Source organism: Protobothrops mucrosquamatus, unplaced genomic scaffold (assembly GCF_001527695.2).
Source record: "Protobothrops mucrosquamatus isolate PMUCROS unplaced genomic scaffold, P.Mucros_1.0 scaffold101, whole genome shotgun sequence".
Taxonomy (NCBI): Eukaryota; Metazoa; Chordata; class Lepidosauria; order Squamata; family Viperidae; genus Protobothrops; species Protobothrops mucrosquamatus.
This window is the reverse complement of record NW_015386474.1, coordinates 674,239-701,762: the sequence shown is the minus strand read 5'-3', so window position 1 is coordinate 701,762 and position 27,524 is coordinate 674,239. Positions and strand designations below refer to the sequence as shown.

At 39.3% G+C, this 27,524-nt stretch overlaps 1 protein-coding gene across 2 annotated transcripts; it reads right to left on the bottom strand.

Moving 5' to 3' along the window:
- Positions 1-522: 522 nt before the first annotated feature.
- Positions 523-26,144, bottom strand: VIPAS39 (VPS33B interacting protein, apical-basolateral polarity regulator, spe-39 homolog). Of its 2 annotated transcripts, none has more exons than XM_015812616.1 (20): positions 25,832-26,144; positions 23,156-23,248; positions 20,086-20,185; positions 18,983-19,129; positions 18,385-18,423; positions 17,358-17,422; positions 16,346-16,402; positions 13,297-13,389; positions 11,648-11,681; positions 10,386-10,488; positions 10,275-10,302; positions 9,983-10,056; positions 8,723-8,798; positions 7,786-7,920; positions 7,119-7,160; positions 6,053-6,142; positions 5,598-5,684; positions 5,174-5,263; positions 3,346-3,450; positions 523-934 (listed from the first exon to the last, which is right to left on the bottom strand). In XM_015812616.1, exons 2-20 carry the CDS (start codon positions 23,246-23,248, stop codon positions 914-916), a joined length of 1,479 nt encoding a protein of 492 aa, XP_015668102.1. In that variant the 5' UTR covers positions 25,832-26,144; the 3' UTR covers positions 523-913. The 2 variants fall into 2 exon arrangements, with proteins under 2 accessions (XP_015668102.1, XP_015668103.1); XM_015812617.1 differs by having other exon boundaries at positions 523-931.
- Between the last annotated feature and the right edge of the window lie 1,380 nt (positions 26,145-27,524).

Here is a 27,524-nt window from a genome sequence, read left to right as displayed (position 1 = left end):
AGAGTGTTCAATCCTTGGTCGAGACAATATATGAATGGTCTCAGTTTCTAAATATTGTATCTTTGGAAAACACTAGTTACTTTACTCATACTCATCTTTACAGCCAAACAGCCAGAGAAAACAAATATAAGGGAGGTAAAGCTTTATTTACAACATGGAAAGTGAAAGATAACATGAAGCCTAGAAAGAGGAAGTAGATTTGCTAACAAACCTTGAAGCATAATTAGCAAGGGCCAACTGTTTTCATTAGACCTTGAGAGAAAATATAATTTGATTAGTTCAGTACACCCTACAACAAAATTGGTAGATTCCATGTAGAACTGAACTCACATTCTCATTGACTGAAAGGCCATGCAGTTAAACACGCCAACATTTGATGAGGGGAATGTATGTAGGTTTACTGTTAAGAATCTTATGCAGCACTTTCCAAATAATTATCCTAGTTAATTGGTAATGGATGCTAGAATAATGTGCAGGACAGAGGTTTCATATCACTAAGAACAACAGTCTCACCCCTTAGAATCAAATGAGGGAAAAGCATATTTATTATACAGATTTTTTTTCCTATGGAAAGCTGTCCTGATCATTTCAGATGACTAGACAGTAAACAGGAAGTGGAAGCATTAAGTTCTTGACTCAAATATGCTTCTCTTGTCTATATAATATTATATTCCTCTTATGTTTACATTGTGGAGTTCAACTCATCAGATTTGTGCTTCATCGGCTAAATGTCTCTTTTGGCCAACTCTGTGCCTAAGAGGTTCCTTTCAGTGAAGGCTTCACAGAGGCAGCATCTTGAAGCAACAGGCAAACTGACAAAGTGGATTGAAATCAGTGCAGAACTGGCTTGGCAATCTTTCTCTTTGACCTCATCGAGTCAACATGAAGTGCTTCCAAAAGAATGGAGTGTCTCTCAGTTCTTCCACCGGATCTGCTGAAAGAAAAGCAGAATTGGATGTGGTTGATATAAAATATAATCACATCTCCAGGCTGAGAAAATAATTAGTAAATCTCTAGTCACTGAAACCAATAGAAGCAGAGGCATTTATAAACAACGTGAGAAAATAGATAAAATAAGGTGTTATTTATCGTTGAAACAAGAACAGTGTTACTGAAACTAAATGATCCACTGACATGGCCTAAACCAACACAGCAATATTGATTTAAAGCCCAAAACATATTTAAAAAGGAGAAAAGCTACCAGCTTTGTTTCACTCTCACAAGCTGGATAAAGTAAAGTGGAATGAACAATCATTTCCATAAAACATGGTTCAAAAATTGTTTAATTAGATCCATTTCCTGAACATAAGCATTTAAGCTGCTGATAGATCTTTGGAAGTTATTTTTTCTACATACTAAAATCCAAAAGCAGGTGGATGACGCTTCCGACTTGTGGTAAAATGAATAGGAGAAAAAAAAATAAGACAAAAGATAATAGGTAAGATTTCTGAAAAGGCTAGAAATTGATGTTCCCAATCACTTTTGATAATCTATAAGGCTTCAAAATTATCTGTGATCTCAACTGGCACCAATAATAAGAAAGAGTAGATATCAAGATATGGATATAAAATTGTAGTAGTTAATCTTGATCATCACACCTAATGATACTAACAGTGGCAAATTAAATATGTAATAAAACAAAGGGGTCCAAAGATAGAGTAACAAGATGTTCTCATTTCCTAGTATTTATCAACTGGAGGAACAGTGGCTGAGCAAGATACAAAATTTACATTATATTGCCAATTGAGGTATGTGTGGCACTATTCAGTAATGGATTTTTGTATAAATTGACTGAAATTACTTAATTTTGTACTTAGAACAAATTCTGTGATCAAAAGTGTTTAATCTTGCTGCATGTCTTTTGTGCCAGATTGGTGGAGTCTAGTAAAATGCAAAATAAATCTTTCAAATCGAAAGCATGTTTAGCATTGCATTACAGAGTGCCACTCAGTATCTGGATCACACACAACTGATAGCAGATAGTGTGTTTTCTGTGCTTTCAGCTTAGCATGTTAGGTAAACTTAATTGATTATGGTTTAGTGAGATACATAAATCAGATCATAGGGCCCATTTGGCAAGCAATCATTCTTCTAAAAAATGACAGCCAGTCAGAAATCTTGCACATTTTTTTTAAGAACTATGTAAAAAGACAGTACGATTGCAACTTTATCTAATTATACCTACAAAATCATAAATCACTATTAATTTATTCATTTCAATGTTTTAGCTACCCAACTCTAATAGACTTTTATTTTTATGTTTAAACAGAATAGATAAGTACTGTAATGCTTTATACATTAGTTTCAAGTACAACTAGATATAGTTTTATTTGTAAAGAAAAGTTACCTGAACCACTTTAATAGTACCATAACAGTTGAAAGATTAAAAGGAGATCCTTTAACTCAGCATGAATGGACGTAAAGCTAAAGCCCTAAGCATATTAATTTGGAATTAGAAAAGCTTTCTTCTACATTAATAGCTAAATTCAAGAACTTATTGTCAAGGCCAAGGTTTTTCAAAATGTATCATATGGCTGCAAAAGGTAGACAGGCAAAGGCTGAGTGAAGTAAACTGTGATGCTGTAGAATATATTTGAAAATTTGGACTTGGAGAAAAAATATTTTTGTTTTTTACTGGTTTTACTGTTTTTATTGTTTTAGAATGTTGTTTAAATTTTTAATTATAAAATATGTTCTGAATTGTATATTGGCTAAGGGCCATTCACTGAGTTGGGCAGCTATAGAAATTGAATAAACAAATAAATCATTCAACATGATATCCCAAGAAGCATAAAGAAACTTACACATTTTGGACATATAATGCAAGAACAAACCCTCAATGCCTTTGAAGGCAGGAGAAAAAGAGGCTGGCAGAAGACATGACATTACAAGTAGGAGCAATTACTGACTGACAGTTATATACTGGGTCATGAAGAGTCAGAAGCTACTCAGCATATGAACAACAAAAGTTCAATTGCAAGAATTTTGGGATGATCCTTGTTTTGCCACTGGTCTACCCATGTAAACTATCATGAGAAATATGAAATTCTCACATGGTTCCAACAGGCCAATCCATCTGAACTTGAACAAGTCCTTCCCACTCCCCTCCATGTTTGCAGGCACTTCAGCTTGATTGGCTGAAAGCAGAGCTGTTTGGGTTTTCAACAACCAGCACAACAACTGCCTTTGGAGCAGAGAGGCTCGTGTGCTTTTGCTTAGACAGCAGACCCATTGAAGCACAAACATTCTTGACATCTTGCTCTCTAGAAGTGGGAGGGTTTTTATTCTTTTTTTCCTCTGTGCTTCCTTTAACAAGTACATGTAACCTAATGTGTTCTTTCTTACTGGGTTACTGAGGATAGTATCAATCTTCTCCTCTGCTGGACAACCCCGTTCAACTTTACATCTGTATGCCATCAGTTGCTGGCGGTCCTTCAAATCTTTGTATGTCTGGCAAATATCCAAAAGAGAAGCCAGTTAAACAAAACAACTATTTTTTTTATCAATAAACTCAAAATCACAGTAATCCTAGACAGTTATCACCCCATTCCTTCTCAGTGGCTTTCTAAAAATCCTGCTGCTTCATCCATAGGCTGATATGGACTTAACAGCTGCCCCAACAAAGACTTGAAACTTTCCAAAGGTGCTTTTTCAAAAGGCAACTGGACTTCGTTTTTCCTTGAAGACATTTCGCTTCCCACCCAAGAAGCTTCTTCAGTTCTGACTCAGTTCAGAATTGAAGAAGCTTCCTGGATGAGAAGCGAAATGTCTTCAAGGAAAAACAAAGTCCAGATGCTTTTTGAAAAAGCACCCTTGGGACAATCATGACCTGGATGACTGAGAATCTCCATAGACATTTGGGACTTTCCTTAACTTTTTTTGGGTGCAGAAGCAGTCAGCACATCCTATTACCTAGTTCATTCAGTTTACACATAACATTCACTTTTCTATTCGTTTAAGTTAATGTGTGATAACTGGAGTGTAAGGTTAACAGTAGAAGGCTAGCTTTAGCTAATACTTTTCAAGCCAATATTTTATTTCTACTTTTAGGCTAAAATGATAATGGAAATGGGCAACATTTAGACAACTGATGATGTCTCTTAGATGTGCTAGGTCGTAAATTCACTGACTTCTATCAAATTGGCAGGTTTTCATGGCTGTGATTATGGCTAAAGAAAAGGGCAAGCATCTGTCAATGGCAGGAAGACTAAAACAAGATAGCAAAATATTTTCCTTATCTTCCAGAGATTTCCTTTCCTTGACCTAGAAGGAATTCCAAAGAACCTTCTTGTGTGACTAGCTACCAACATGAATTTTTCTTATGCTTTATACTTAGAAGAAACACTCTAGTATGCATAGCACTGCCTAAATAATGCACTATGGAATCTGCTGGTTTTATACCTTTATTACATTTTACTGAATCAATATACAGGCAATCTGTGGAAAATTTAATGTTTAATTTATGGAAACTGAGCAACACAGCATTAAAAAACTGAGAAGAAAACTGAAAGAGATGAACTCATGAGATAGGGAAGGCTATTTTGTATATCACTTAGAGTAGCAGTCCCCAACCTTTCTGGCTTTGCGGACCAGGGGCAGGCATCTTTGAAATGGCTAAGGAGGATGTCTTTCGGCCAGTTCAGTTTGCTGGCAATGGCCCGGAATTCTTGCGTATATTCAGTAACGGAGGGGGCAGTGTGAGAGGAGATGGTTCTGTGTACACAGCTCCATCTGCGCAAGCACGCTGCTTGCACAAATGGAGTTGCGCACATAAGCGCACTTGCCTGCTGCTTGCGTAGACCGGTTCCTGTGACTTAAGAGTCAATTGATTGCTTCATTGTAAGTGAGCTCAAACTGTAATAGAAGCCACATCTTGTTCAGAAGGGTCAAATGTAATATGCTGATAGTGATACATAAAAGCTATACTGAAAGGAGCAGACAGCTGTTCTGGGATTTCTTTAAACATATCAGAAGCAATTTTAATAACATCGGGGGATTGAGGGAGGCAGCAGCTCTGAAATGCAAGCTACAGCAAACTGCTAATGATAGTTCCTTCGGGTATTTTAGGAATAATTTAGGAACTTTTGACTAAAGAATAAACCCTTGGCTTCTCTTGTCTATTCTACCATTTCCCACAATCTCTTGGAAATGAATTTCAGCAGTGAATACATACATCAATAACAACATCATGGCACTTGTATTTCATAGCCAGGTTCAACTTTATCTCAACATTTTCTATTAAACGCACATATTCCTGCAGGACCTGTAGGAAAAAGACAAGAAAATATCAGCAGACTATTCATGATCCCTTGCTCATCTCCCCTAATTTAATTCTACATCAGCTTCACCATGAAATAACTTCTATTTTACCCCAAATTATATTTCTTCACCAACTATTTCCCAAAAGGCAGATGGTCAACTCTATAATCAAAGATGTATTAAAACAAACAATACATACAAAACTAGAGAAATACCTCTTCTAGTTTTCATGTGTAATGTATAAAATTATTTGGGAAATGAACAAAGACTTTTCAAGAGGCAGGCAACAGCCTACTGATCAGTGGATAACACCAAAAACAGATAGCTTGCTCACTTACCTGCACTGGGGCGTTGTTCCGTTGCATTATCTCCACCACTCGATGGAAACCAATAGGAGCTCTTTTTTTGGTGTAGCCTAACCAATTCTGAAATCACAAATGGGAAAAAAAAAAATAGCAACCTGGGGATGAGATGCACTGCTAAACATTATTTAGGAGCAAGCAATAGTTATTCTTGGATAGCTCATTCACTTTTTGCATATGTCCTAAAAGAAGATGCATTCTTTCTTGGACAAAGCTGCTCTCCTTTTCTGATGGAACTTACCGGTAGGATACATTAGAAAATTCAAAAAGAATAATTGGAACAAGTCTCTATCTATAAATGGACTATAGAAAATCCCTTAAGCATTGTGTAAGGGCAGACAGATAAGCACATGACTGGCATAAAGAATCATTATGCCAAGCAATATGAATCAAGGATACCCATGATTCAAAGAAGGTCAGTAGGGTCTCACCTTTGTTGTAAACAAAGCATCCACATCATGCCAAGCTCGGAGTTTGGCACGAGCAGCCAGAGCTGTTAGCACATACTGTTTATCTGGAATCTGTAAAGTAAAGAAATGGAAATTCTAGAAATAGCTTGAGAGAGTTAGACTGTGATCCAGTGTGAAGTAGTTAAACTAGTATATTCGGTTTCAGGAGACCTAGGTTCATATCCATTCTTAGTTACAAAAGCTCACTGGATGATTTGAGGCTAATCGTTCTCTGTCAGCCGACCCGTCCTAAGTTGTTGTGAGGAAAAACTAGAGGAGAAAATACTTTGTCTGCTGCCCAAACCTCTTGGAGGAAACTAACAATGAAAATAAAGACAATTAAATTGTGTATCTTTAGTCATCTGTTGGTTGCTGAGATTCTTGTAATGAAAACTCAATTTCATGGCCCTTGGTCTGTTCTAGCAAGGATTTCCTTATACCTTATCCAACAACACATTATCTGGATGTTTTCCATACTTATTTGTATTACATTGTTTCAAAGTTTTTCCTATTAACAATGAATCATGTAAAGATCACAATAACAATAAAACTAATAAAAACAATAGGCCATGCAAGCAGTCAGCCTGCCTCCAAATTAAAACATATCACACATTAGTCAACACTAGCCATTCAATATGCCTGGCAGAATTTTACAGGTGAAAAGGGGATAATGCAGCTGTCTGTAAATACAATCTATAGCCCTGAACAATGGTGCAAAAGAAAATTCCTCCCAACATCAGGCCAAATTGAATGTAATCCTAAACTCACAGATACCCTGTACTCTAAAGTAAAGATGAGGAGCAAGTGAACAGACTTAAGCTCTTGTACTCTAGTATTATGGCTGTGAATTCAGTCTCTTAAGATCAGTACAATGAACACTGCCCAACTAAGCTACTATAACTAAGCCTTGTCACACTTCATGGTTTTAGCAGCACAATCCCTTGAATACCTTCATTCCATAATACATATCCTCTGCATACATTTCTACGATCATTGCTCTCTTTTAGAACATACATATGTATGCTTGGCAAACTATCAGTTTCCTTACCTTGAAGGTTTTCTTCAAGTTTGCTGGACTACTGAATGTTCCCTGGAAAAGAGAGACATTGCAACTGTTATTAAAATATTTTAACCAAGAAGAAAAAGTTGGTAACAAATTATATATCTTGGCATATTCAGGTCTTTTCCCATGTAAGATTGAGAGTATCTTGGCGACGTTTTGACGAGGTCCCACTCGTCATCTTCAGGCTGGGGTCTTCGGCTTCGTGCTTGTGCGAGCAAAGTGTGATCAGAGCTGCCGTCTCTCTATAAATATTGGTGGGGGTGTGTGGAGTGCTGGCTTAGTTGCTGTAGGTGGGTTGGTTGGCTGTGTGGGAGTTATTGTTTGCGGATTGTTTGGCTGTTTCGTAACATCCTGAGTAGTTGAGGTGCTGGCTGTGTGCCCATTAGTCTTTTGTGTTATAACGATCTGGGTAATGGGTTGTGTGATTAGATAAGGAAGCCTTATCTAAACTAGCCAAAGAGAGGATAATAGTATTTTTACATTCAGTATATCAAATATTGCAGTATATGAAGAGTGCATTATCTATCTGAAGACTATACAATATTTCAGATGTCCACTTCCATATGGTGATACATGGCTTCTCCTTTATTCTGAAAAGACACCAGGCTCCACAGATAAATACAGAGATCCCCATTGCTACTGCAATTCTAACCTCAGTTTCTGTGTAATGGTAGAAGCAGGAGTAGAAAAGCGTGGTGACCAATGGCATGTTTAGAATGGAAGCTTTTCTAGGGTATTTTCGAAAGATTTCTGTCTGCCCAGATGACTCTAAATGTTTGTCATTTGCCTAGAAAAAATCAGAACAAAAATGAGTTGTATAGGGATAAAGACATCTAGTGTTACATCAAAACATTTTTTTAAAGTTTCAAAGACAATCAGGATTAAATCCCAACAAGCGGGTTGCAATCTTTTCCATATTTACACAGAGGTATATCCTATATTTAGAAGTGTTTTCTCCTAAGAAAGTTTGGACAGAATTGTGGTCTTCATGAATTTGTTCCAGTCATTACCTGTTAGCTTAACTTACTGAAGGACGAATAGGATAAACCTTACATTAGTAATATCCAGGGCTTTTTTTCTCATAAAACGCCCAGAATGGAGTTCCGGCACCTTTTTTGGATGGAACCTTGTAGGGTAGGCAAGGCGGGTTGTATGACGTGTGTGAGTTCAGGCACCTTTTTTTTTTTTTTTAAAGAAAAAAAGCACTGGTAATATCTGTAACCTAGCTTTATTTTTCTGAGATCTCATGGCAATAATCATGCAAGCCCAGGAAAAGATATGCCTTTTCTAAGGAGTTCTGACACAATCACCCAGCATCTACCATGGTGGCTCCATTATGGAGGCATGGGCAACTTTTCTAGCCTTGGGGCAATATCTTTCTTTTGTTCCATGTCTACAAGGTTTATGATAGGTTTTTCTCCTTAACCCTCTAATCCAGAAATGAGGAAAAAGGGGATTTAGCATTTTGGCCCTGTCTACTTTTCTTTTTAGTCCATATAAAAAGCCAGGTGTTACAACAAGCAGGTCGAAGCCAAGAAGTCTGGAATAATCGGCACTGTCATGTACCCACTGGCAGAGCGGGACCTTACCTCAATGATGATCTGCCTTTCCAAGAGTGTATAATGATCCTGAACATGAGCAGCATCCTCTGATGAAAAGGGCAACCTAGATTGAAGAGTGGTGGTAATTCACTTTTGCATTCTTCCTTGGTATAGAACGTAAACATATTTATTCTAAAGCAGATTCAGTGAGGCAATCTCCAGTTGGGTATCCTACAAGTTACCAAAGAATAACCCTGGCCTAATGAACTTTACAAGCTATTTACTGAATACAAAAAGAGCCATGTGGGTCCAGGTCAAAGGCAATGCCATACATTCTACTTGCCAAAGTGGTCAGTAGACATCTATGAAAAGCTCATACTAGCAGGCTCTTAAGCAACTGATAATTAGACATTACAATGCATTAAAACCTGGTAATGTTTAGGTAATGTAGCAGCAGCTATTGATAGTGTTATTCTTTATTAATTTCTCTGTGCTTCTTTAAAAGCTTTTCATGTGTTAACAATGAAAAGTGATTTTTGCTCCTACAGTTGGTTTTTTTGGTCCTAAATTTGCTGGTATTGCCTTATTATTACAACTGTAGGGAAAAACATCTCCCAATCTATATACTACGCAGTGCATAACTCTGTAACTACTAGATAACCCATACCCATCTCATTTCAAAGATATTTCCTCACCTAAACAGAGAAACAGAATGACCAAGGAGCAAAAAAGCAATGGGAACAGGAGCAACTTCCAATCTCTTGTCAGCTTCCCCATTAAATTTCCTTGTGGGAAGATGGCAGGGAGCATCTGAAATCTCCTCTCCCCTTCCTCCCTTTTTTCAGCAGGCAGGTTAATGGCTGCTGCTGGGTGGGGGAGAGAGTGAAGGATTGCAAGACAGGCTGGGAAACTGTCACAGAATGTTGAAAATGAAGTTCACATGACCACATCAGCAACAGCCAGTAGGACTGAAGCAGCCACAACTGCCCCAAATTTCATTCCCCTGGGAGTCAGATACCAGATTTTGGACACATTCAGTTAAGTATCTGAGGTATTCTGGTTCAAAAACTGTTGCCCTGTGATGCACCATTTCACACAGTTAAAGATCATGGCAAGGGTTTTAGTGGTATATACTGTACATGGCATTCTTTTCTTATTTCATCCTTCTCCCCAAAGAAAAGCCTCTTCCTTACAGCTTTCCATAGTTTTTACTTTGTGGGAAACAGTAAGACTTCCTTCTCATTACTTCCACAAGTACGTTGCCTCTAAGGCTTATTCTCCTTTTATTTCTCCATAACTTTCACTTACCCAATGCAACTTTTCAGAAACTCCTTTCTTTTCTCAGCATCCAAGATAGTCAAATGTTCACGGTATTGGGTCAGCTGGAGATGGTGGAAACAAGACAAAACAGGCTCAATAGATTAAGTATTCAATCAAGGCTGGGTAGCCCTGGCCACATCTACTCAAATGTTTTCCCTCCAGAGATATTAGTAATGTAATTTCCATTTTTTCCTGAGAATAAGTACTGTGTGGCTTGCCTTCAATTTCTCAGCATATTATTGTTTCCTTCCACTAAAAAAAGAGTCTAGGCAATACTCACTGCAACTTCCTCAGTTCTGTCCAGGAATCTAGAAAGGAAAAACATGTATCAGACCTGTTCAATTTCCTAATCAGACATCAGTTTTGGTTGTATGCTCACAAGGGCTTTTACCTCAACAAGTCTAGGAGAAGTTTTTGGTCTCCAGCCTCCTTGAGAAAATGTATTAAATGGCGCAAAGCAACTTGCCGCATCTCCAGCTCTCTGAACAGGATCTCTAGTTGTAAAGAGAAGAAGTGCTTGTCTAACAAGATCAGGTCTGAGTAATCCCCTCACTCTTTCTTTTGCTTAAGTATTTCACATCTGTTGGCCATCCTGGAAAGAAAGGATGGGAAGGGTAGTCCTATACATCTGGAGGGCACAAGGCTGGGACAAATCAGCTTACTACATGGTCAACTAACCAGAGGAAATGAAAGGATCCCCCTAGATATGCCAGATCACTGCATGTCAGTGCACTGCCTGTAGCTAATTGATGGAATGGGGGCGAAAGAATGTTGGATTACAAGGGAGTCTCTCATTTAGAAGTTCCAGCTTGAAAATTTGGTTTTTGTTGTATATGTGGCATATTGCTAAAATATGTAAAATCTGAGCAGTACCCTTATCATTAAAAGGCAATGATGCAATGTAACAATTAATGAATCAAAAGAAAGAGGGTTAGCAAGTGATTCAATACTGGAATTAGGAATTAGTTTTAGCTCAACAACATTGTGGTTCATCTGCTAGTTTAGGGCTACATTAATTCCCTGTTCAGCTTTGTTGTCCAAAGAGATCAAGCACTGTTTCAACAGCTGACAAACTGAGAGAGGATAGCCTTATTTTATATGTGATGGAAAAGGTAGTTTATGCGCTGCAAAAGTTCTAACAAGAAAGAAAATCTCACACACTTTACAGTAAGCCAAGAATAGTAAACTTTGAATTCATCACCAAAACAGGTGTTCTGTATAGGATGCAATTTGTAGCATGATGGTATTTATGGCAGTGTTTTTCAAACTTGGCAAATTTAAGAAGTGTGGACTTCAACTTCGAGAATTCTTCAGCCAGCATGCAAGCTGGGCGTTTCTGGGATTTGAAGTCTACACGTCTTAAGGTTGCTACGTTTGAAAAAAACTTATTTATGCTGATGAATGGGAACTGGCCTCTATGCTCAATAAATCTAATTATAACCAACAACATTTACCCCACTATAAAGGAATTACATCTAATTCATGTTATAAAACCAATAATTTATATTGTTTAAAATATAATTTTCATTGCCTAAAATGATTGTCTTGAAAAGCACAGGGGATCAGTCAGCTTGACTTGTACAAGAAGTAGGCTATACATACTTTATACACATACATTTATAAATCTAACTGGGAATCCTGGACATTACATACCTTTCCTTAAGGTTCTTTTCAGAAAAATGAGTATCTGCAGAAAAACAGATAAGAGCATTATAATCATCCATTCATCTACAATTGATTGATATCTTGCCTTTATTTGTACAACTGCTAAGCGAGATCTTTATAGATGTAGAGCAAAATGTCATCAGAATGCTGACAACACTCAATTTTATTTCTCTTTTCATCAGATTCAAGAAGGCAATGAAAGTGATGATTTGGCTATGTTATCAGCAAGGGCCAAAAATTGAAGTTCAGTCCAGACAAACATCGGTGCTCTCCGTGGATAGTTCATACATTGATGTGACTGGAGTTCAGTCCCTTCTAGGACTGCACTCTCCCCCTAAAGGATCAGGTTTGTCCTTCTGGATCCATCTTTAACAACAAGTTGCCTCTCTGGAATAAAGTAGCCTCAATGCCCTCTTGGATGCACTCCTTCTTTATTCCTATTTTTCAAAACATTTTTTAAAAGTATCTTAATTAACAACATTAAACAAAAAGCTAGTACATGCAGAATGCCAATCTCAAACAACCTTTATTTTCAAGAATGCTCCTGGGCTTAGGGTAACCCTTGGAGGCATTCTCAGAAAATAGGAAATGTAGTGAACAATAGTCAACATTTTCTATGGAAATATGCTCATTTGCCCACAATAAACAGAACAAAAATAGATAATGATGTGGGTAAGGAGGCAATAAAAGACTAGAAAATGTGTGGGGAGCACATACAGTATATCCATTCCTCATTTAGCAGCTCTATTCTGATGCAAAAATCACCGAGTCCTGCCATCTTATTCAGATAAAGTTCTCTCATATAGCATCCTGTGCCCGTTTTTTGTTTTTGCCTCTTTGCAGGGTGGAAAGATTGTTTAAATAATCTCTTCCCGAGCTGCTTTTCTCCGCAGTAGAGATCTCCCTAAAGAGTGCTAATCACAAATTAACAAACTCAGCCTCTGTGATTTTGTTGACTGATTGATTCATCAAATTTACTTGGTGCCTATCTCACAGAAAGCAACTTTGGGCAGCATACTGTACAATCAATTAGCAGATTAGAACCCTCTCACCAACTTGCCCTGCTACCTAAAACTGACCTGACATTAATCAGTTTCATACTGAATACTTTTTTTTGTCAGGGAGGTAAAATATGTAAATATGGGCATAGGTTGGAAAAAAAATCTCATTATTGTTTATTACCATCGTATTTACTAATAATTGCTAACTAAAATAATTGCTAAATAAGCAGTGGCTGTAGTTCTGCCTTTTTATAAATGGCCACACTCACACTGGCAACTACTTTGTAAAAGTGTTGGTAACATCATCCCCAAATTTCAAAAGTGCTCACTAGTTCAAAAACATTGGGGACCTCTGCTTGCATGATAATTTGGATTTTTGACACTTTAAAAATTAGAAAATATTTAAAGGCTGTTATAAGATTAATTCACTCTTCATTTCTTGGAGGCATGGGTAGCTGAAGCCAGGCCTTGCGTTCCAAAATAACAGCAAAACAGAAAAGTCAATTGCCTCATCCAGAAAATTCCACGAATTCAGGGAAATGATTTATGAAAAAAGTAATATAAAAGTAATCGCATACAAAGAAATAGAAGTTAAATGGGTTCCCCCCCCTCCACTATGATCAGAACAGGACTTACGGCTGTAATAACATTCCCATCATGCAGTGCAACAGCTTCATCCAGCAGCAGGAATTTGTCCTGCAAGGAATGGAACCTTTCCAAGGAACACACCTAGAGAAGAATGAGATTCATAAAGAAAAACAATATTGAAAAGCTCTTGGCAGGGTGCTCATAATAATAATAATAATGATGATGATGATGATGATGATGATAAAGTTGGAAGGGACCTTGGAGGTCATCTAGTCCAACCTCCTGCTCAGGCAGGAAACCCTATACCATTTCGGACAAATGGCTGTCCAGTTTCTTCTTAAAAACTTCCAGTGTTGGAGCATTCACCGCTTCTGGAGGCAGGTTCTTCCACTGGTTAATTGTTCTAACTGTCAGGAAGTTTCTCCTTAGTTCTAGGTTGCTTCTCTCCTTGATTAGTTTCCACCCGTTGCTTCTTGTCCTGCCTTCAGGCGCTTTGGAGAATAGCCTGACTCCCTCTTCTCTGTGGCAGCCCCTGAGATATTGGAATACTGCTATCATGTCCCCCCTCGTCCTTCTCTTCATTAAACTAGACATACCCAATTCCAGCAACCGTTCATTATATGTTTTAGCCTCCAGTCCCCTAATCATCTTTGTGGCTCTTCTCTGTACTCTTTCTAATGTACTAGGGCAGGGGTAGGCAACCTTGGCTCTTTTATGACTTGTGGACTTCAACTCCCAGAATTCCTGAGCCAGCGGGAGTTGAAGTCCACGAGTCATAAAAGAGCCAAGGTTGCCTACCCCTGCCCTAGGGTATTTGCAATGGAACTACACTTGTTTAGTTGATTGTGTGAGCAATTCCAGAGACAACTGCTGGAAGTGATTGTTTTCAGGGAGACAGCTTTAGCCTAATTACAAGTCCCAGGAACTTCAGCCACTGAGAAAAACAGTTTTGTCATTTAATACTATGTCTCAAATGGTAAACACTGCATTAGGAATTCTCTTTCTAGCATTTTCAAGAAAATCTTGAAATCATTCTAACACGTGCCAAGTGTTCAGGCAGAAAACCCCAGTCATAACTCTGAGGATCCAGACGAATTGGAGGTTCTCTTTATAGCTCCCGGACAATTCTTCCTCAAGTAATCTCAGTTATTTCCTAATCTCCATGGCAAAGGAAAAACTGGGCAGTACCTCATATTCTGAGAACCTCACTTTAAACAATTCCTTAAGAAATCTAAGATACTTCAAAGGCATTAAAGCTATGCAAATTGTCAGATATATCTGACTGGCAGCTCTAAAGCAAATTGATTGTGGATCATCTCTATGTCTTCTAAATGTAGCTTTCTTCCATCTAGCCATCAATGCAGAGTTCTGAAGAATTAAAACTAAACTGATGGATATTTTTTTTTGCTCTGAGGTTGGCACAACATAATGCAGTGGTGGCGAACCTATGGCACGGTGCCAGAGGCGGCACTCGGAGCCCTCTCTGTGGGCACACATGCCATTGCCCCAGCCTTGCCTCCCCCCGTGACCCCCTCCTCTCCAGCAGCCCCCCTGAAGGAGAGTCGCCCTCGAGCGTGGCCCACACGGAGCAGCGCAACCAGGCAGCGTAGACAAGAATCTGCCCTCACACCCCATCATGCAGTTGATGCTGCAGGTCGCAGGCAGAGGGTGTGGCTGCCATAGTGCTGCCGGGCTGCCTGGGCGATCTGCGGAGAGCCCTGGAGGCGGTGAGTGGTCCTGTGGGCAGGCGGGGTGGGGGATGGGGGGGCAGAGCGGGGAAGGAGGGGGGTGGAGCGGAGGCGGGGCCAGGTTTTGGGCACTCGGTCTCTAAAAGGTTCGCCATCACTGACATAATGTATAATTATAATGTCATGTAAATGTAAATAGAATTATGGCAGTGGTAGCACTTGATAGTCTCCCATTGGTCTTCATGCAGAGGACTCATTTCCCTTTGCACAATAAGGTGTCAAAATGTGTCCCTTTGCACAATAAGGTGTCAAAATAAACAGAAAAGGAAACCACCAATAGTTATATTTTCCAGGTGATTGTGCCAAAGCAGTGTGAGCAACCCTTCCAAATAAATAAATAAATAGTTAAAAATAGGTTCAAAAGTAGGAATAAAAACGTTCTAATTTCTACACAGATAATCCTCGAGTTATGGTGGCAAATGGAACTAAACATTCTGCTGCTGAAAGACAGCAATACCTGTAGTCCTGGTTGCTGTTGTTAATTGAATTCCACAGCTGTTAAGATGAGGCAACTTTCTGCTGGCTTCCCACAACCCAGGCACTGGGAAAGCAAGCGGGAACTTGCAAATCCCAGGCAGCTTGCAAGCAGGCCAGAAGCAGGCAAATGGCTGCTGCAAGGTGGAGGAGGCAGTGCTTGATGGTGCAGGGAAGGCATGGTGAGTGATGGAGAGAGTCCATGGCAATGTGAGGGAGGCGCGCCAAGGCTCGGAGAGGGTGTGCCAGCGGGTGTCAAGGGGGAAAGGATTGGAAAGGGTGTGCAAGAAACGCATGGTGAAGGTTGGGGAGGTATGTGAGGATGCAAGAAGGTGCAAAAGAAGCAAAGGAGGTGTGGAGAGGTGCGCAAATGGAGGAGGTTTACGACCAACAACGTGCAGCCTTCTCTGCCATTTTCCCCACTGACTTTCTGGGGATGCCGGGCAGAAAAGATTGCAAATCACTGTCACATTATTGTGAGCCTTCTGCAAGTGGTTGTTAGGTGCAAGCCAATGGCCAAGCACTAGACTGCAATCACATGACTGCGTGATATTGGTACAGTCAGAACAATGAGAACCGGTCATAATCACCATTTGTTTAGCCCAGGGGTAGGCAAGCTTGGCTCTTTTATGACTCGTGGACTTCAACTCCCAGAATTCCTGAGCCAGCACAGCTGTGCTGGCTCAGGAATTCTGGGAGTTGAAGTCCACGAGTCATAAAAGAGCCAAGCTTGCCTACCCCTGGTTTAGCCCCATTGTAACTCTGAATGGTTGCTGGATGAATGTCCGTAGGCCGAGAATTATCTGTTACTTTTTAACCTTTTTGAAACATAAGATGAGCTTTCTGAAAGCTTTCATCCCATTTCCACTTCCTACCTTGCCTCTCTGCAGCCGTCTTACTGTATCGTTAGGGCTCCAATCAGCATTGTAATCCTGAAAGCGTAAAAAGAGTGAAAAGAAAACCAAATCCCTTCAGTCTTTTGAAAGATCCAGTTATGATGTCTGATTAAAATATATGGGGGGGAGAGAGAGAAATAACATTTCAGGCACCCTACCAGGCAACTCTCGGGGGACTTTTAAAATAATCTAGGAATACAACATATAGGCAGATAAGAGATCTTGGTTTGGAACCTATGTTTCTTATCTGTCACTAGTTTAATCACTGAGAGAACTAGGGCAGGGGTAGGCAACCTTGGCTCTTTTATGACTCGTGGACTTCAACTCCCAGAATTCCTGAGCCAGCATGAGTCATAAAAGAGCCAAGGTTGCCTACTCCTGAACTAGGGCATGTTTGGCCTGCAGAAGTGAAGCCAAAGGAGATATTTTGATTATCTCTCAGCAAATAAAGGAGCAGATGAACTTGTTCTACTTCATTTTGGATAACAGGATTAGAACCACAGAACCAATCTACAAGGGTAATAGGGTTGAATATGTTGTCCCATGAAGTTTGGAGGACTTCAAACAAAAGTTGTATACCCCCTGATTTTAGCTGATCAAGCATCAAGGAATAGTTTTGAGCCAGATGACAACTAAAGGTTTCCATGATTCTATGATCTAATCTCTTTTTTCTTCAAACATTAATTAAGAAGAAAAAAACCTCTTTTTAAACTCTTTTAAAACATGGAACTTGCTTCTAAAGAAATATATTTGCCTAGGAAAACACTGTTAGCAAACCAGGCTATAGTTATTGTATTGTAAGCTTCCAGTTTTCTTGCCTAGCTTTATAACACAATTATATGCGTAGCGTATGCATATGCACAAAAGCGTGCTCAGTTGTCCTTGGGCAAAAAGAGATGATACGAGCTTTTACATTTAGGATAGGGTTTAGTCAACTGACTCTAAACTATTTAACTCTCTCCTTCCTTCAGATTCCAATAAATATACTAACCTTATAATCTCCTTTTGGTCTGCGTAATTCTGGAGCATAATTTTTAAATCCTGTGTCTGTAAGAGCTGAAAAAGGAAGAGCAGACATTTTAAACTTTCTGAATTAAGTTCTCATCTTTCCATGCTTTTTTGCCCCTTCTATGGTTCATAGTCACCAACTTTGATACAGCACAAAAGTTAACAATAATGCCACTTAAAGCAAGAATAACAAAATTAAGAGTCTGAATGCACAAACAAAAGTCTCTGTTTCCAAAAACCAAAAGAAGCAAATAATGAGTTTCAAGGTATTATTTGCCAGAGTCCAAATACTATCTTGATTCTTGCCTAATTATTAGGGTATATGCTTTAAATATCTTACTGAAAATTTCAAATGCCAATTTGTCCTTCTTCCCAACTGGCGTTTCAAAAATCTTTGAAGACCTGGAATTTATGCTGAAAGCCGCCCTTAGTCATTTTGAAATGAGATGGGAGAAATTAAATGAGATAAATAAATAACTTCAGGCATGGGGTCTGGAGATTGGGTGAGCAATCAATGTAATTTGGGGGGGATGACTGTTGTTACATGGATTTGATTAAATTTTCTTTTATTATTTTCTTGTTCTATTTTGTTCTGTTGGTTTTTAATCTCCTGTTAACCACCCAGAGATGCAACTGGCAAGATAGAAAACTATATAAATTAATATAATAAACAAACACATGAATCTGCTTTGTGGTGACACTTGATTGCTTGGTTGCTTCATTTGGATACGCTACAAGGAGTGGGCTGCAGTCCTGCTCTATGGAAAGATATACATACTCCTCTATGTAGAGACAGCCCTACTCCTGTTCTCCAGTCTCAGCATGGAACAAGGACTGCAACTTCTACTAGCTGCTATATCCTGGCTTTCTTTCTTTTCTTAATGGCAGGGCCAAATCTGACACTACATCCTGAACTGAGAGCATATATGAAGATGCAACTAATTTCTCCAATGGTGTATCAGAAGCAACATTCCTTTGAGCAAGCTTAAGACTAAATTCAATCTTCTTACCATCTGAAAGTGATTGAAAACTCCCATGTTTATTTCTTCCTAGAAGTAAAGCACAAATATGAAAGACAGGAATGAAGTCATTATTTCCTCTAACTAGAAGCCTATTCAGCCACTAACTGTAAAATAAATGCCAAACAGCATACATTAAGATGTGTAATTGTGCATCGTCTAAGTACATCTCATTTAATAATGTTGAACAATGGCTGAAGACTGGATAGATTTTTTTCCTTTTCTCAAAACCAAATTTGCCTATGCTGCATTTATCCTGTTGCCAAAACTGTTAATTCAGCTGGAAATATAAAGAGAAGGAAACATTGTATTTCACATAACATAAAAATATTTTTTAAAGCATTAAAAACAGTGACTTTTGCACAGTAAGATACTAAGTAATAAGCATATAGAGTGCATAACAAATGTTATCTTGCACAGACTTGCTACCAAAATTGACAAACAACTGCTCTAACAATATTCTGCCAATCACAAGTTAGGCAAGAGCCAGAGTAGAAGAAATCTTTTGATCAGGCAAGCTGAGAAATGCAATTCTGATGCTTCTGAGGATGGCTCTGTTGAACACATGCCCCTGTAATCAATATCCTACCTTTAAAAAAGCTACTCAGTGAGTAAGAAGAGGATTGCTTGGGTATAGCTGCATAGGAAGAGCCTTTGTGCTGACTCAGATCCCTCCCTTCAGAGGTACTGCTGCTACCGCTGCTGGAGGCAGTCTCCTTGATTGACCATGAAATGCCTATAAAGAGAAAGAGAGAGAGAGAGGGATCTGCAAAAAGGGTATCATTCTTTAGCATAGAAAAATGTTATTAAATTTATCTATTTTGAAAATGGCAAATTTTCAACTAAACAGGAAATGAAACAGTATGTTTGGTATAGATATCATGATACTTTACAACAGTAAAATGACATTTTTAGATATTTTAACTATTCTCTGCTTGATAACATAGTTTTATAAGAATTTTTACAAGCCAGTGATTTCAACATATTAAATGTATAATTTTAGATATTTGGTATCTAAATATTTGGACTTTTTTCATTTTTCTTGTTTTTCTCGTTGTTTAGGTTTTTTGTAGGTTAGTATTTCAAAACATGGTTTTATCAGCGGGCTTGGAGACCACGGATGGAGACCAAGCAGATCAAGTGGCTGATTTGATTGTGTTGTCGCCGTCATGCGGGATAGGGTGGGGGTTTTTTTAAATGGGTTTTATTATATGATGGGTTTTTTAAACTTTGTAAGCCACCTGGAATCATCTATATGTAAGTTGTGTAGCTATATAAATTTATTTAATACATAAATATTTTTATAATGATCCTTTTTACAACTCAAATCTGTCAATACCAATTTAACATTCTTAAGGATTTATAGCCGTTGATCTGGCATTATCAGATATTCCAGTTCTTTAGTTTATGATAGATAAGGGATTTCCTTTGAAGTTATTGGAGAGACTATTGTTTACTTTCAATTACTTTTTTCATTAATTTTTCCTTACTAAAAAAGGAAATTTGGGCAAAAGAAAATGAATGAAGGAATGAACCCATTAGACTTTGCCACTACCCAAACTTTAAACATGGATCTTCTCCAAAATGCATTTAGGGTGTAGTTCTGATTGATAGCTCTGACATCAACCAAGATACATAGACTTATGCTTTAAAGGAATTTCCCCAAATCAAATGAAGTACTATTTAACTTACTGCCCACACGTTCCCCACTCCAGTTGAACCTTTCAAGGTCATCATCATCATCATCTGTAATATCTGGAAGGCTATTGACTGCTCTCTTGGATTCCTTCAACTAGGAATAAAAACAATGTTAGGATGAAGTCTTGATTTCTTCAGAAGAAAAATGTATTTTTCCTAAATGGCGCACATATCTATTCTTAGATCCCCAAAAAAGTTCAAGGTAATATCCTCAATTATTCCAAGTATCTGAATCCATCTATAGATGCTAGATACACATGGGATAAAATATTAATAAATGTAATGCCTATTTTGAGTTACTCACTATATCTTTCCTTAAGTTCTATTATATTTTATTTGGCATCCATGTTTCACAAACTTTGAATTTATTTATTTTGGTGTTTTAAAGTCAGTCTTGACTCCGACAATTACTGGAATAAGTCCGTGCAGTTTTCTTGGCAACATTTTTGGAAGTGGCTTGCCCTTTCCTGCTTCCCAGAGTGAAGAGAAAGTAACTCGCCCATGTTCACCCAGTTGGCTTTATGCCTGCAGTGAGAATAGAACTCATAGTCTCCTAGTTTCTAGCCTGGTGCCGTTAATCATTAGACCAAAGGTTAAAAAGGACTTTAGTATTACAGAGAAATTCAGACATACTAACTCTGTACAAATCTCTGTCATATTTATCAGCTTCATCTTTACACTTAGTTCAAAAAACCATTTTGCTCTTGAAAATCTAACAGTAACTTGGCAACAAGCAGGATCTATAAAACAGCATAAACACACTGTGGAGAATCAGAATCTAAATGAGATCTGTGTTTCCTTTACTGATTGAATTCTAACATATTTGTCCTATAAAATGATTAGAACTTCTCTAGATGTCAAATCAAAGGCCAGAATGTCCTGAAAGTCGTTTTTGCTTCCCAGAATCAGATCATTTATCTCCTACTCCATCCTGAGTACAACCGAGGGACACGGGGTTATTATACTCTGTGTTCTGACTAGAGTTTGAGCATTTAGTGCAGTGGTGATGAACCTATGGCACGCGTGCCAGAAGCGGCACTCGGAGCCCTCTCTGTGGGCACACATGCTGTTGCCCCAGCCTTGCAGCCCCCCTGGAGGAGAGTTGCCCCTGAGTGTGGCCCACGCAGAGCAGCACAGCCAAGAATATGGCAGCCAGGCAGCATAGACAAGACTCTGTCCTCACGTGCCATTGTACACAGTTGATGCTGCGAGGCACGGGGAGAGGGCGTGGCCGCCATGGCGCTGCTGGGCTGCCTGGGCGATCTGCGGCAGGCCCTGGAGGCGGGGAGTGGCCCTGCGGGCGGGCAGGGGGTGGGCGGGGCAGGGGGTGGAGCAGGGGCGGGGCCAGTTTTGGGGCACTCGGTCTCTAAAAGGTTCGCCATCACTGATTTAGTGGGACCGCTATATTTGTATTGTGGTACCACTATAAGATAACTCATCTCTTAAGATAAACCCAGGTTTTCTTAGATACACAGTCCCTATTGGCTACAACCATTCTTCTCAACAAAATAAATATTAGCTCTGTCATAACTCCATAGGTTATATATCAGCCATTCCTAAATTTCTTGAAATGTGCACTGCATTACAAATTCTAATTAAACCTGGGAAACCTGAGCATTTTTTTTTCTTCAGTTTCCTATGTTTAAGTTGAATAAAGACCACAATGTTCTCCTTCCATAGAACAACCACTCTTTTCCTTTTCTTATATGAGGCTGCTTTAAAGTGATGCTGCAGCCCAATGCATTCTGAAGCCCTTCTTCTGAATCACTTTCGAAACTTGCATAGCCTAAGTTAGAGTTAGGACTGGTAGAACTGGAACAGTACTATACATTGGTGAATTTCTAAACTAGCAGTCCTGTTATAGAATTCTTATCCAGGATCCTCCTCCATCATTGGCAGTAAAAACAATATGTTTAGGCACTATAACCAGAGTTCCTATACACCAGGCTCACTTTTCTGAAGGGGAAAGTCTCAGCAAAGTTAGTTTCCTAGGAGCCCAGATTTTAAAGATGCCTCCTTATTGAAGCACTATCTCCTGAAGTAGAATAGAACTATTTGAAGATACTTCATGGGCTCAGTGCTGTCCCAGCCACCTCCTTTTTAAAGAGTAGATATCATACTTAAACCAGATTCTTTCCTATATAATGTGTATTAAAATAAACTCCACAACTTTTCACTTCAATAGCTTGAGCCATTCCTCCATCATACATACCAGGAAGCACTAACTTTTGTCCCTCTGTTGAGACATCAGATTAGAATGTACTCTGGGTGCATCACAACTTTTTAAAGGTTCATTCATTCCTACATTCTCATCTGCAAACACTTCAATAAACTTATAGCAGAGAAATCCATCTGACTAAAATGCCCATTTTGTATAAAATGGAAAATGGACTTGTCTGTTACATCCAAAGTCCCTCAAAATCATGGGTTTACTGTACATATTCACAGACAAATACTTTCACATGGAATAGAAATCTAAAACTATGAGAAAACAAGTGTACTTCTATGCATACATTCTTTTTCATATATATATGGAACCGTTCCAATATTTTTCTTCATCAACTTTCACCTTGTCATCTGGAAAATAAATATTATATTTTCAATCGCAATTGAGTTGTCGTTTCAGAGATATTTCCTTACCAGATTCCTCAATGCCTTCAATAATGACAGAGCTTCTAATATACTTGAAAAGTTCTTAAAAATTCAGGGATATATTCAAAAACAGCTCATGTTGAACTGTATAGCACAATAAAACACCAGCACAGGAAATGTTTTATGATATATATATTCACAAATCATAAGAAAGAAAAACTACTTTTTAATGGAATGAGGAAATTCAGTTCTGCACCAGTATCGCATAAATTACATACATCCAAACAAATGTGATTAACAGTTCTGCTTCCAATTTATAACAAAATCTGCAAAGTTATCCCTAATTTCTTAAAAGCAAAAATAAGATATAAAACTCTAATTCTGTATGCAGATTCCTACTTTCTCCAGAAATTCAGGCAAGGGCATGAAAATGCACTCTTTTCACCATTTTTTTTCATGATAAAAACTATACCTGAAGCAGTTCATCATCTTCATCATCAAAAGTAAAGGCCTTACATTTGGAACTGTTCCAATATTCTTCTTCATCAACCTTCACCTTGTTCATCTGCAAAATAAATATTATTTTTTTCAATTCAATTGGGTTGTCGTTTCAGAAATATTTCCTTACCAGAATCCTCAATGCCTTCAATAATGGCAGAGCTTCTAATATACTTGAAAAGTTCTTAAAAATTCAGGAATATATTCAAAGATGTATTGTCTCGAAAACAGTTCATGTTGAACTGTATAGCACAATCAAACATCATCAGCAAAGGAAATGTTGTATAGTATTTTGTATTATGTCAAATGTTATATTATTGTAAAATGCTTTATGATGTCATAAAATATTTATAAAATTTGCCAAATTTTTATTCCACTAAAGTCATGGTTCCTGGATTTGGGATGTATTCTGTCCATTTGAGATATCTAGATTCAAAAGGTTTTGCTCTAGGATGCACCATTTTGGCCAGGAAACATTACGGACATAAGAGTTTTATTAGTAGATAGATATATTTCTTTTAATCTATTTAGAAACAATCAACTGAATAACTACACATAAATATACATTTCCTGTACATATCCAGAGTACAGCATTATTATAGCCAAATGTTCAGAAAAGGAGTTGTATGCTGGATATTCTCAAAACTATAATGCATAGCCACTGAAACAAAAGTATCAATCTAACTCAGCGGCTCCCAAGCATTTCTATACCCCACACCCCTAGAACACTTCTGATATATTCTCGCACCCCTTACAAAAGTTCAAAATAACGAATTATGCATATACACTATAATTTTGAAACTTCTAAACCCAAATTTTCGCACCCCCTGGAATATCGTCTCGCACCCCTTGTTGGGAACCCCTGATCTAACTGATACCTATAAATAGCATACTATGAGGCAGCTCCAAGAAAAAGTGACAGAATATCCTTCTACTAACATTGCTCCTATCCTATTCTACTGACATTGCTCCATTGCCATTTTGATGTATCACTTGTCAATACATTCTGAACAATATTTCCACACATCTGCACATTTACAGAACTTCTATTTGCATCCATGAAATATCAATTGCCAAAGGTATCCCCATAGTGCCTCCCCACAGGATGTCAGTTCTCATACCAAGATAAAAACCAAAGTCAAAACTATCAAAATTATATTTCTCAAAATACTTTAATATTCCTTTTAAAATAAATATTCAGTGAAACACAGCTCAACTGAAATGAACATAGCTATTAAATTGGTGCCACACATATCTCTCATTATTTTTCAAAGATTCACTGCATTTGTAGCATAGCAGTTATCACTAACAAATACATTTTCGGAATACCGTCTGTTAAGTAATTGCTATATGACTAGGCTATTTACTATTGTATGTCATTCTAAATGGTAAAGTATATAAAGTGTAGAACAAATTAGCAGCGCAATTTTATAAGGGTTGTTTTATTGGAGGTTTAGTCACTGATCTGGTGCCAATTGTCCTCACATGGAAAATTAACTTGTATACTATTCCCAGGTACTTTACAACTAAACCTTTTGCAGCAGTACAACAATGATAGATTTCATACATGTACACTTGTCTATGTCTGTGATGTATTGGACGAAAAAAAGGCACATCTAGGGAAGATTTCACTCTAAATAAGGAGTACTAATATTCTGTGCCAAAACAAAGCTGCAAATAAATTTGTCCTGGATTTATTCCTGACGTTTAATCCCTTCACCTTCTCCTTATTAGGATCTTGGAGGGAAGGCCCTCGTTTCATTTCATCTTCATCCTCAACTGTAATTATATTTTAACAATATTTTAATAACATGGGGGAGGAATGAAGGGATAGTTTTATAGAGAAAGACTAGGGGATAGAAATTATAAAAATTGATGTATTTATATATTATAGGTAAATAATGGAATTGTATTGAAAAGAGGAGATGCTCGGTTGGTACCCCAAACTGCACTTGAGGAGGTGGTTAAGAAGGGAGATGGGATGTAGGCAGGTGGAAAGGAGGAAGGAGGAGAGGTTGTGGGTCTAGGGCCAGGGGTAGGCAACCTCGGCTCTTTTATGACTCGTGGACTTCAACTCCCAGAATTCCTGAGTCAGCTATGCTGACTCAGGAATTCTGGGAGTTGAAGTCCACGAGTCATAAAAGAGCCGAGGTTGCCTACCCCTGGTCTAGGCGGAGGAAGGAGAGGAAAGTGAATGAGGGTGGAGGCAAGGCGGGGGCTGCCGAGCGTCTCCGAAAATGTATTGAGTAGGATTATTATTTTTTTTGCTTGTGTATGTAAATGCATCATATTGGTATTTGTTGTTCAATTATAAAAATTAATAAAAATTTTATATAAAAAAAACAACAACACGGGGGAGGAGAAAGACAAAATTGCATTTGCCGGGATTTTTTCCTTTTTTCCTTTGCCTGTCCCAAGCTTAAATGGGAGGGGGGAGGGGGTTAGGGGAGGCCGAGATCCGTCTGAGAGGCGACACCGTTCGCCTATGCGAATTACAAGGGACGATCGGTGCAGCAGCAACCTCCCGCCCGGAATCCAGCTCAACCAGAGGCAGCTTTGATGTTCTCCACCCTAAACTGATGGGAGGAAGCGGGACGCCCCCAACCTAGAAGGAAATGTCGCCCCCAAAGAAACAAGCCGACCCAGATACCCTCGAAGAAGCAGGCCAGACCACGAGAAACGAGAACGAGCGAAGCGGCCAAGTTTCCGATCATGCGGGGTGGCGGTCCATGTTCAATAGCGAATCCGCCCTTTTCCCGGCGGAACGACTCGGTTGGGTCCCCGGCTCTCGGATACCGCCGTAGCCAGGGAGCGCAGGCTGCCTCCGAAAAGCATCACGGGAGTGATGTCTTCCAAGCTGTAGCCTCGTCTTCGATATATCAAAAAGGTATTACTGCTTAAGGAAACTACAATTCCCAGCACGTCCTCATATCTTGGTTTCCCGGGACGAAACGCCTTAAAAAAAAAATCGAACTAGAAGTTGAAATATAACTTCCAAGAAGCCATACTTCCTTTTCCGCTTCCTGGTTCACTTCGCTTTCATGACTACGGAGTCACGGAGGAGACAATATTCTTCCACACTGCGCGGTGCTCGTGTCAAATAGCTAAAGGGCTAAGAAGCGTACCCGATTAAGATACTGATTAGCGCAGTGTTTCTCAACCTTGACAATTTTAAGGCATGTGGACTTCAACTCCCAGAATTCCACAGCCAGCAATGCTGGCTGTGGAATTCTGGGAGTTGAAGTCCACATGCCTTAAAATTGTCAAGGTTGAGAAACACTGGTAGCGGAACCTATATATAGGCGAGACCGTGAAGATACAGCAAACACAAACTTACGGAAAATAATGAAGTATGTGCGCAAAGGATTGGATTTTGCGTAAAAATGTAAATTTTGGGCTTGTGAATGAATGAATGTGGATTACTTTAATTCGCTGGAGTCAAACCCCATACATGAAATATAGCCACAAAAATAATATACGTAACAGAACTTCGAAAAACGTATACTTTAGGATGGTCCCACCGGAGGTATCACATGTACGAGAGCCTTGTATGCTAAAACGGAGGACTTGGCTACAATGCGTGTGGCCTTTAAATTCCTGTTAGCCAAAGAATAATGCATTGGCCGTGCATTTTTGCTGTTTGGGCTGCAAGAGCTCTTGGAACAGAACCGGCACCAGAAAAGCGTTTTCTTTTCCTAATATCTCACTCGCAGACTGCCTTTCAAGAGGGTTCACACGCTATCCTGCATCTTGGTCGCCAGACTTTCAGCTTAACTTTTTTTTCCCCCGGATTATCCGCTCAGGTCGACCAGGCGCTGCCACCCGACTCAGCTGAGCAACCCGAAAAGTCTGGGAGTAGTCTAGTCCAGGGGTCCCCAACTCCTGGTCTGTGGACCGGCACCGGGCCGCGGCATACCAGAACCCGGGCTACACAAACAACCCAAGCCCATCCACGGGATGCAGACAGCACACGAAACCACGCCCCCTCCGTCCATGGGAAAAACCTTTCTCCGCGGAACCGGTCCCTGGTGCCCAAAAGGTTGGGGGGGGGCTGGTCTAGCCTAGTCTAGTCTATAGTTCCCACGCGATCGGTCGCTTCAATGGAGCGGAGTTTGCACCATAGAGAAGCCCCACCCAAACGGCACCCGGGGACCGAACACCAAGAGCAGCGCGCGTTATTTCCCCGCCCATAAGCCTTCCGCTGCCACTTTCCCCTCGCGGCTCCAGCGCCGGGCTCCAAATCCGGGGCGGCGGCCACTCTCTCCCCCATGCTCCCTCCGTTTCCATGGCGCTTCTGTGGAGGGGAGGGGAGGGGTGGGGAGAGGAGGAGAGGAGAGGAGGAG